At 36.4% G+C, this 11,337-nt stretch overlaps 1 protein-coding gene across 2 annotated transcripts; it reads right to left on the minus strand.

The window, feature by feature from the left end:
- Positions 1 to 35: 35 nt before the first annotated feature.
- LOC145239350 (vacuolar protein sorting-associated protein 11 homolog) lies at positions 36 to 11,266 on the minus strand. 2 transcript variants are annotated; one of them, XM_080102654.1, is made up of 25 exons: positions 11,136 to 11,266; positions 10,742 to 10,869; positions 9,668 to 9,788; positions 9,359 to 9,481; positions 9,195 to 9,292; positions 8,984 to 9,134; positions 8,532 to 8,673; positions 8,388 to 8,472; positions 8,265 to 8,326; positions 7,913 to 8,034; positions 7,342 to 7,533; positions 6,806 to 6,952; positions 6,392 to 6,504; positions 6,067 to 6,145; positions 5,862 to 5,949; positions 5,361 to 5,497; positions 4,764 to 4,847; positions 4,057 to 4,196; positions 3,576 to 3,750; positions 2,940 to 3,020; positions 2,177 to 2,298; positions 1,734 to 1,829; positions 979 to 1,072; positions 780 to 890; positions 36 to 331 (listed from the first exon to the last, which is right to left on the minus strand). In XM_080102654.1, the coding sequence occupies exons 1-25, from the start codon at positions 11,148 to 11,150 to the stop codon at positions 191 to 193; spliced, it is 2,847 nt and encodes a 948-aa protein (XP_079958780.1). In that variant the 5' UTR covers positions 11,151 to 11,266; the 3' UTR covers positions 36 to 190. The 2 variants fall into 2 exon arrangements, with proteins under 2 accessions (XP_079958780.1, XP_079958781.1); XM_080102655.1 differs by lacking the exon at positions 36 to 331 and having other exon boundaries at positions 781 to 903.
- Positions 11,267 to 11,337: the final 71 nt, after the last annotated feature.

Genomic DNA, 11,337 nt, shown 5'->3' on the forward strand with positions numbered 1-11,337 from the left:
TCAACATACGCTGTGCTGCGAAAACCGTCTCAACGTTCCGAACGAATGTGTTTATTTTCGGCTTCATTTGCCCACGATTGCACATTGATGATCAAAGGCATGCACGAATAATAAGATTGATAGAGTGTATATGAAATAAATAGGGCACAAACAACGATAAATCAACGACGATTTGGAAAGACTTGTGAAGTCACATTCGGTTGGCTTGTTGCATCATCAGTAATTCTTTTTGTAAGGAGGGGTCAATTCGATGGGAGGTCATGCTGCCACTTGATGTCGCTCGCGCACCACCGCCGTTCGGAATTTTTTCTTCATCCCCAACAAGCGTCAACTGGTACAAAGGTTGGAAATTAACGTTCAAATAAGTTTTTGTCCATTAAATGTATTGTGTAGTTCACGTGGTGTGTTCGGGCGCTGTGTGTGTCATTTCGTCGTTGCACCAACAAAACAACCTTCGTTTATTGATTTCAAGCTACACAACCATGCAAGGAATGCTGGCCCTTTCTATCAAACATGAGTGACGTTTCAAATTCCTAGCAAGAGGTGCACAACTAAATATTTGCAGGAAAGATGAAACACCCATTTCTGCTATGACTTTCTGCTGAACTGAAGGAATGTACTTTCGTTTTGAACGCTAATGAAGGTACTATATATGCGTTGTAAGCGCTGTGTAACTAGGAGCCAACTTGGCAGCATTTTGACCTCGTTCTTGTTTTTACAAAGTGCAACAAATCTGGCATACCACAGAAATGTATCATGTAAACAAAGTCTACACTTACCTTATTAAAGACCCCTTTGGAGAAAAAGTCAGCGATTACTGAGAAGCCATCTGACGATCTTTTAAGCTGGGAAAGGAATTGCTCGTTCAGCGCCAAACTGCTTGAAAGTGTCTGTGTACAAAAACTAATATTTACCAGAAAGGTAGTTTTCCTATTTGTGAATAATTTTTATGTACCACATGTGCGTAAAAACACAAACCTGTTCCTGCTCTTTCAGCGACTCCATGATCTTCCTGTTGGGTCCAGCACACACAGGACACTCATCGTCGTTCTCTGCATAACTCTCAAAGCAACTGGAAAAACTCAAACTATTTAATGCTCCGCTTCAAAAATTACAAAATAAGACTGCTCATGTCCGAAACAGTAAGAACTCGGAAATGCTTAAGAGTGGCATTTTTGATATTTTTAGGAACGTTACAGTTATACACAGGGTTGTAAGTTAAGCTGAGCGATTTGGGTCGGTTGAGGATTGCTTAAGTTGTACGAATAGGGCCTGATTCCTCACTACACACCGTTTGTGCCCAATTTCAGCAATTTCAGTTTGTGTCCTCAAGGGGCGGGAGGTTCCTTTCTTTACAAAAACAGACCCGCTTACAACTATGGTTACGCCTTTGCCAGTGGTGAGATTCAGCCGGTTCGCACCGGTTCGCACCGGTTCTATAGGGCCGTCTCACGAAATTTTATGAGATCAGCGGACAGGTCAGCATTGCTGGTTACTGTCAATGGACTTTGTAACAGAACCGGCTAAAAGATAGGACATTTGTGACAGAACCGACTGAGCAAAAATTTGAATCCCACCACTGGCCCTTGCATTGTGCCACTCATATGTTAACACGACTGAAACGCTAGCGTCCAACAACAATTTCCAAAAACAGCCGTCCACTCCACACTTAGAAAGCAGTCTCCAATACAAAACGGATACACAACCAAGAACTGCTGTTGGCCAATACTTACTGCTGATGGTATGCGTGTTGACACAAGAAATGCACGGCTGGTAACTCCAGATCATGGGTGCATAAACTGCATTTGGTCTCCTGGAAAATGGTGGCACTGCAAAGACACAATTTAACATTTTTTGTCCTACTACTCTAGGATAACATGGTTGTGATTCCAAAAATGCATTTCAAAGGTAAAAAAATCCAGGCCAAAGAGAAAGTAGGGTTTACAAAAGTTATCCAGGCCAAAAGTATTAAATCCTGAGTCGTGGGACCGAGAACGGAGAGAAAATATCGTTTTGGGCTTTTGAATAAAAAGTTGCGCATCTATTTCTGTCTTGGTGATTGTTTTAGTGCAATGGTCTCTATAATTTCTTTCAACAGGCGGGCAATGCATCTCAAGAAACTACATGATATTATTGCAACATTTTCCACACTGAATAAGGCGGAGGCAAAACAAACCTCGTTTTTAGCGCTTCAATGTTCTTTTTCATTTTTTCTGTTGTCTCACGGTGTTCCTCAATGGAACGTTCATATTTCTTGATCTCATCCGATTCCTGGCGTATACGGCGTAAGATGTAATCCTGAATGAAAAAAAAGAGTTATTTTCTGCACGTGTGCGAATGCATTAATAGTGTGTATTGTATTGATGCCTTATTCAGTATAATCATAAACAAATCAGAAAAAATAATTCTAGGACGCACATAAATCACAATAGACATTAAATGAAGAGTACACATTAAGTCAACTTAAACTGTAAACTAACGGCAACTGAACTGAAAATGTACTAACACCATAACTCACGTCAGTCGCACATTTAGCTAATTTTTGATAGGTGACGCAAAGAGCACAAATCCCTATTGAAAACTATATATCTCAAAATAAGCTGACAGATAGGCCTAATAGGGTTGGGATTGGGTATTGTCATTAAAAATTTAATGAAACTAACTCTAAAATTTAGTTCCAAATGTAAAATTTTCAAAAACCAATATCCCAAAAGTAAACAATTCAGCTCCTGCGCCACCTATGGAGAATTGGCTAAATGTGCGACAAACGTGTAAACAGACTTGAAAGCCATGTCATGAAGAAAACCAGTCATGCATGAAACTTAGTCAGGCATAAATGAAAGTGCAAGTATTAAATTTGACTGCTGGGGATAAATTTGAAGTTAACAGTATGTGTGCATTTAATATGATACAAACACATTTCAATAGAGTAACGTTACCTTGACTACGGAGAGAGTGGTCGACGGATTGCGAGAGAGAAGTTGAATGACCAGCAGAGGGGGCAAGAGATTATGCTTTTCGATATGTTTTAAAATAGTTAAGGTACATAAACCAAAAACATTACAAGAAAATCAAGAGATTTAAAACCTAACCCCAAACATGATTTTCCTTGACCATTTCAAGCTTGCAATATACTCGCATTTTCAGCAAGTTAAGTTGCTTGCTAAAATATTATCTATCTTTCACACCTTGTTGCAGCAAATTATGACAAAGGAAAAGCTCTCCATATTCTTGGTACGCATCAGAGTTGTAAGGGGCCGAAATTGGGACCCAAACTCAAAATTACAAGACCAAAACCCGGCCCGAAACACGTTTTTTGAAGGGCTCCGAAATGGGCCTAACAAGGTTGAAATTGCGGCACAAATGATGTCAAGCGTCAAGTCAGACCCTAATTTCAAGCCCGTTTTATTCGATTTAAATCCAAAATCTTACTCAAAAAGCCCGGTCCTGCGTATAACCCTTGTACAGCACGAATAAAGCAATGCAGCCGCCATGGTTAAATACGCGCTTACTTACTTCATAGGGCGTACCAAAAACAGTTTGACTAGCAACTCCTACAACAAAGAATATCAAAGGATATGAGTTAGGACTTGGGCGATGTGCTGACGACAGTCGCTGTCACGTTGCTGCGCGAAATACGTCAGCGCGTGTTGCCACAACGTGACGTCACGGTCTCCATGACGACGACAGGTTTCGACGATGAGGCCGTGAGCTTCGTGGTCCATGTGGTAACGAAGGATCTGTTGGTAGCTGCGGGAAATTTACAGATAATGTAAATCTTATGCCGATTTTCAAGTCATTCTTTATGTACAATAATAAAGATGCTTTGTGCGTTTCTTCGTGTAGTTTTGTGTAACCCCGTTATGCCTCTCCTGTTTTATAGGAAACATAAAAAAATAACTCAAATGATCATCAATCTCAAGGTACGTTCCCAAAACCTAGACATTTGTTTATCACCACCTAGATTTAGGAGAATCTAAAGGCTCGTGCAAATCAACGTTTTTTTTGCTATCGAACTTTTTCATAACTTGATTAGTTTGAATCATTTTGACTTACAGTCCTTGTGCTTCGTAAAGATATAGAATTCCAGGTCTAAAGTTGTGCATCTGACAAAGTACGAGAGCTTGGTCAGTGAGACTCTTTGAAGAAAAGTCTTTGAGCAATTTCAACGTTGTTTCCTCAATATCAACCTTCTTCTGCGCAAAAAAATAAAGTTTTCTTGAATAAACGATTGGTTGTCAAAAAACATGATGATGGTAAAATAACAATAAGAAAGGCGCCCATTTAATTAATTTCTTTTTTCTAGGCGTCCATTAAATCACTTTCAAACGTTCGTTTCTGCAACAGGAGTTCTGCATGTTATTTATGATTGCCCTAACTAATTTCTTGCGTTTTAGCCTAAAAAGCACGACCACAAAAAAGTTTCTGCAGTGAGCCGCGCGTTTATAAGAATTTTACTGCCATAATAAAAACAAAATACAATTGATTGAGGCCTTTAATGCTTTTATGGGTAGTAAAGATATTAAGTCAGCAGTGTTTTTGCAACTGAATCAGCCAACACAGAATACATGTATTTCGCCCTTGTGAGCATCACGAGCCCTTTATTACATACAAGAGGTTACTTCTACTTCGTATAAACCTTTCGTAAAGAAACATAGTTAATCAGTGATCGACTACATGAAGGGAATAATCCAGTGCAAAAAAATAAATTTAAACTTTTTTTGGTTTGCTTGGTTTACTAGGTAAAGATAACATTAACGAACCTTTGCATTGTCAGTTTGATTCATTTTGTGCAGGTAGAGTTCCAGCAATGTGTTGAACACCGCTTCCGATGGTTTGTTGTCAGCCTGGTGAAAATGAAATATTTGAAAAAGATTTCAGTTTTACAGAAGGCATGTTAGTTAAGAACTGGATTGTTTCGTTTTAGTGTTGGCCTTTTTCAGTCGAAATTCACTTCAACTTTCACACAGAAAATACCTGATATTTTTTACCAACATCTCTTTTTATGCAAAACAACGAACAGAAGCGACTCTTTTTAAATTTACTTTTGCTGCAGACTATACACAGTAAACCTCGTCTATTCGCCTAATTCGGACAAAACTGGAGGTACAAATGATTTGTAATGAGCTACGTTAACGCTTTAGCTAACCGACATCGGTTAATCCGAATCTTCACTTGATGCGGACAAATTCTTGTATTTTTTTAGGTGGCGGGATCAACCGAGCTTTACTGTATTGCCAAACATAATCTATTACTTTGTAAAAATACAAACGCGGAACCGTGGTGCATAAAAAGTTAACCCAGAACCTTAACCACAGCTTTCGTATTGGATAGTGACTTTACCATCACAGTACATTTACCTGAATCAGATGTTCCAAGAACTTAACAAGCATTTCTGGCGTGTTGACGAATATGTGAATAAATTCTTCGCCGTTTGATTTTGATATTGGCCGACCATCGGCGTCATCGCTTGGCTGAGAGCCAATAGGACGATAATCTGAGTTGCCAAACAAATTCATTGTGTAACAAATGATAAAATGATGTTCAGTATACATTTTAGGACCAAGTTCAACAAATAATTTCAAATTCATGCTTTCACACACTTTACAATGTACCGATCACTTGTAAGCAAAGCAATAATTTACAATTTTACATTTTATGGCCTTGTCGGTATACTGAAGTTTTATAAGGAGCACCGTAAGATGTCATATATGTTAAAGTTTTATGTATAATCACCGCCACAATGCAAAAAGAAAGAAAAACAGCGAAATAATTGAGTCAAAAACAAAACCGTATGTGTCAATATGTAAAATACGAAAACAATGGGCCCATTAAGAAAAATTAATGGTCAGTAAGATTACCAGTGCAGAGGTTCTTTAGCAAATGCGTCGTTTCTTCAGGAACGTTGCACATCAGGACTTTACCATACTGCTTTACTGTACTTTCCGCCTAAAGAGCAATAGGAAACGTTGTACTTAATTGCAGTATGTCGAGTCCTTTTTATATCATATACTTGCAGATTTGGTATATCATGTACTTATAGGCCTGTAATAAAATACGACTTACCTCTTTAAACGGAAGTTTTTTGATGTAGGCTAGCGCTTTCTCATATTGGTGAGTGTCTTCCAGTTGAATTTTTAAATACCTGCTCAAAAAATTAATGCAAAACTTTATTGAAACTTCAAGAGTATTGCCACAGTGTTTCATATTTTTATTTGGGTGCAAATAAAGCCAGAATAGCAAAAACACATTTAGACAATACAAGGAAAGGCAATGGGTTGACAAATTATTTTTTAAGCTATTTCTTTAGCTATCTCCATAGTGCACAAAAAATCATTTTGATTTAAACTTGAAAAGAAAAACCAATATGTCCTTCATTACGTGAACTGACCATTTATGTTTGTGGTGTTTTTCAGCAAGCTGTAATGCATGTTGGTGGTAGCCAGCCTGTCTGCAAACCTTGATGGCAGTTTCTACATCAAAGTGGAGTTCTGTTTCTGGGGTCTAAAAAAAAGACATTGAAATTTCCCTAATATCTGAGATAACTAAAATGCAGTTTGACATGACATGATTGAGTCAATGTTGCATATTTAGTATGTTTAAATTTTCGTCTAACTGGTGTACAAGAGCGTCAGAGTCATAGACTGACTTCCAGAATTACCAGGAGTTCAGCCTGTCCTTTCACTTTTTGATTCTGCAACCCTGTAGTTAGATACTATTGTACAGTAAAAATGGCTTTCAGCAGAGATTAAGAAATACACACTATTAACTTCAATGGAACGTTTCAGCAACATCCATACATTACCATGATAAACTTGTTAAGATTTTCAACATCTTTTAGCTTTGTAAAGCAGTTGAGGAGTAAAGTTGTATGGTCCTCATTTGCCAATCCCTTCTCATGTAAAGCTTGTAAGTAGGAAGCTAAGTTGTGAATCCTCTGAGCATCCAAAAACTGAAAACCCAAAACTCAAGGTAAACAAATTTTCTATTGCAACGATAGTGTGCTAAATGCCAGAAAACAACCTAGTAAGCATCGAAGTGCCTTTACTGTACATATACACATTGCTCAATTTAATGAGTCACCACATATATTCAACTGGGTGTCTATATTTTTCTAAGTATCTTACAACATAATTGTTTCTATAAGCAAAACAATTGGGTGTCCACAAATTTGGATGCATCGCATGAACAAATAAACATACAAAAATGTAGCAACTTTTTGGGGATTTAGATTACATTTGTTGAAACCAACCATTGTATTAACATTTCCTATCTGTGTTCTTTTTACATCATTAGGACAATTAAAATAAGTAGTACAAAAAATATTTGCAGTACAGCTACCTTTCTGATGATGTATGAAGGCTCCAGGTGGCCTATGGTCCTGATGTATTGGGTGATAGCATTGTCAAAATCACCCTTGCTATAAAGGTGGTCTCCATACTGCGTAAAAATCTCAACTAGACCCTCTTCTCCAAGGTTTTGACTCTTAGCAAGGTTTACAGCAAGGGAATACAAGTTTTTCTTAAACAGCATCTAAAAATCAAAGTATGTTAGTTTCCATGTAACTAGAAATTGACTTTCACATTCTATACAATATAGCCTATGTATTATAAATGGGATATAGGTTCACTCATAATTTGACACCAAGTGTTACAGGTTTTCCACAATACGAAACCTGTGAATTTTGATTATGTACTGTAATACATTGAAAAGTGTGTTAACTGTTCTGAATGAAGGGTAAAACACAGTATTGAAAAGCACAGACAATTTAATCATAGCATCTCTGAATTTGGGCTGCAAAAGTTGGTTGATGTAAGAGGTGTAGCAGAGTTACAGGCAGATTTATGGTCAAACAAAAAAATCAGCACAACAATAAGACCCACTCTAGCTAGCAACCCCATATGTATATCACCTCCAATTTTTGATGTATGTCAATCTCCTGCAAACAAACAAGACTGTTGTCAGCACCAAGAATATAAATTGATCCCCACTCATAAAGAACTTCTTGCACTCCAGGCAGAGGAGCAGAATACGCTGTAAGCAAAAAAAGGTGAAAAAACTTCCCCTAAACTTATGAATCCAGCTAATCGAATAATCCATTTAATGGCATAGTAATCACCCTATCATTTAGTAAATTCATCTGCTTAATTCGGTCAACTGCATAAATCCTGGGCAACTGGCTATGCAATTAGCCGGATTTGTCTGTGTTATTAAAACAACAATAATTTACATATATAAGCATTTTAAATTATATTAAGACTCACCAATTAATTTTTGTTTCATGTCATAAATGGTGACCACATTTTTGTCCAGAAGTCGCATGGTGCTGCAAAGAAACAGAGCACATTGTTGACACAAAAAATATTTAAAAAAAAACATTAATCTACCTTGTAGTTGGAATTGAACTTTTTGCTTTGTCTTTGTACACCAAAACTAGATAACCACTGCCCCATTTGGCCATAATCTTTTCTCCTGCATACACAAATAAACATAAGCTACACGCTTAGGAATGAAACGTTTGTGTCACTTACCTTCAAAGACAAAACAAGAACCAACTGAATCTGGGTGGTAAAGATACACTGCATCAGTTGCAGTGAGAATAAACTGATTGTCAAGAATTGAGTCGGAACTCATGCTGCAGCGAGGTGGGCAGCCTCTTCTGTCAAGCACATTCTGCACAAAGCAAAAAATACTGATTTGAACATATGACATTTAGAGGTATTTTTTCACTTGTTATTTTTATATGAACTCTTTTTTAAACTAGTTTGCAGTTCACTAACCAAGCAAAATTTTTGTTACAAACTTTTCATTTTTAAGTACCACAAACACAAATTTGTTCGATGAAATTAGTCTTTAGATTTACTGTGATCGTCACAACAAGTAACTCATAAATTATAATATAGATCGAAGTTCTACTCACTAAAACATTTTCACAGTTTGAGAATCACTGATCTACGAGTATATTTTCAAGAATTTTTCTGACCTTTTTTGGTGACTTTTCTTGTAAGTTGAATGTAAACAGCATTCGTTCAGTTGTTGCAAAGAGGTGAATATTTTTACCAACTCCATAAAAACTCAAACCAGTGATTGGGTCTGAGACATCAGTTGTCAAATGGACATTTTTGTTGGTGATTCTTACAATCATAAAAATGTTTAGAATCTAAACAAGTTCAAAGTATTTCACAGCTTATTACCTGTCTTTAGCAATGTCTCCTTTGTAAAGCACCACAGATCCTTGGACAAATGAAACAGCCATTAGTGTCAAGTTTTCATGTACAGCAAAGTCTGTCACCTGGAATTAGATACAAAAATTAAACACATTTTACAAGTGTAAAAATGTAATTATTTTAGCACAAACCTCACTGGGAACATTATTACTGGGAATGGTGTTTTGGACTCTGCAACAAAATGGATTTCCTAGTTTGTCTTTTTTGTCTAGGTTCCAAACTTTAATTACAGGATTTATTCCCATTTCATCCACCTAAAATTGTAAAGCATTGTTCTATATCTTTCATGAGGTTTTACTTTTCAACAAAAAAGATCGCAAATTTATAGCTGTATCACTTTGGCATTTACTTAGATTCAAATATAAAGTAGATGAATATATTTGTTTCTTTAAAATTGCCAAAAAATGTTTTGTGTATTGACCAAGAAACAAAAACCTTACCCCAACTGCAGCAAGAATGTTATGTTGCTTCAGCTGAAAAAGGTGAGTTACAACAATTTCAAATGCTTTGAATGATGAAACTTGAAAATTATGATTGACTGAGTGGATACAACCTTGTGAGTGTATGAAATGTTAAGGATAATCCTTTTGCTGTGATTATGTCAGTGGTCCTCAAACTTTTGAAGCTTACAGTGCATTAACAAACTAAATTTTCTTTTTGCGGCACACATTGCAGGCTGACCATACAAAAGTTGTAAATAGAACAGTAATTTGCAAACTTTATTTTGGTGAGTTAGATTGATATTTGTCACAAAAAGAAAAAAAGAGCTCTGAAACGTTGCTACGCACACCAGTATTTCATCATCAGGTCCTAATATGCTAGACAAATTTGGCAATATAAACTAGGAAATACTTCATGGCAGATTTGGAAATCTCTCACAGCACACAGTTGGGTGTTACAGGGTAAATTTTCACGATCAATATACTGGTCCATAAAAGTTGTGCATAGCAAAATATCTCAGTTAGACTTTAGTATAATATTAAACAGTGTTTCATATCGGAATGGAACGTCATACCGGAACGAAATAAATAATTTTTGGCTCAAATACCGAAATAAAAAATATTCAAAATACCGGAACGGAATACCGTTATTTTTTATTCCGGTATTTCGTTCTGGACATTTGACATGAAACAATTGCTGAAAACTTCGCGCCGTTAAGCTATAATAAGAATTGAAGCTCCTACAATTCAAATTCGTTTGACCATCATTGACAAATGTTATGAGACGTAACAACTACCGACAATAATTCTTGTGTGTAGCAATTTTCTTTCTTTTTTCGCTTAATAGTTGTAAAGACCAAAAAGAAATGTTCTTTTGTTAAAACCGAAATACCGAAAAATACCGTCATAAATTTATTTTGGTCAGACCGGAACGAAAACATCAGTCCACAACCAAATGACGAAATATATAAATTTCACAGAACGAATAACATTATTTGGTTTCGTTCCGTTCCAGTATGAAACACTGATATTAAATACGTTGGACTTCATTATAATTTTTTTAAATAAAGGATATCTCCAAACACAAGTTGTCCTCTCCCACATGCAGAACACAGAAATTGTCTGTCTTTTACATGTTGCCATGTTCTTCCTGATAAACCGGGATCAACAATTTGCTTGTTGAAAAAGTTGAAACGCCGCCACTGCACGAAAAATAAGAAATTGCTGCTTAGAAAAATTTAAGGCCTGGAAAATAGGAAACAATGCTTGTGGTGTTAACTTTTATTATAGGAATCTTAAAGGCCTTTTATGAATAATCGTATAGAGCCTTATACACTTTGAACTTAATGGTATTCAATTATCCATTTTTTAAATGCTCTTTAAATAATGTATAACAGTAGCAGCCTGCAAATTTACAACTGACGCATTTGTTGTTATTAAATATACCTTACGGTTTTTGTAATCTTACCTGAATCAACGCCATCTGTGGAAAACAATTTCTAGATGTTGACTGTTTGTTTTTACTTTTCGGTCATGCGACTTTTCAGCATTTCGGCACAGTCACTACTCACCAGTGAAGCGTGACAACAATAACTAACTAAAACTGCGCCACTACAGTACAAATTGTTGCTTTTTTTATACGTTTTTTTACAAAATATACATAACAAATA

This window comes from Phallusia mammillata, chromosome 7 (genome assembly GCF_965637545.1).
Source record: "Phallusia mammillata chromosome 7, kaPhaMamm4.hap1.1, whole genome shotgun sequence".
Taxonomy (NCBI): Eukaryota; Metazoa; Chordata; class Ascidiacea; order Phlebobranchia; family Ascidiidae; genus Phallusia; species Phallusia mammillata.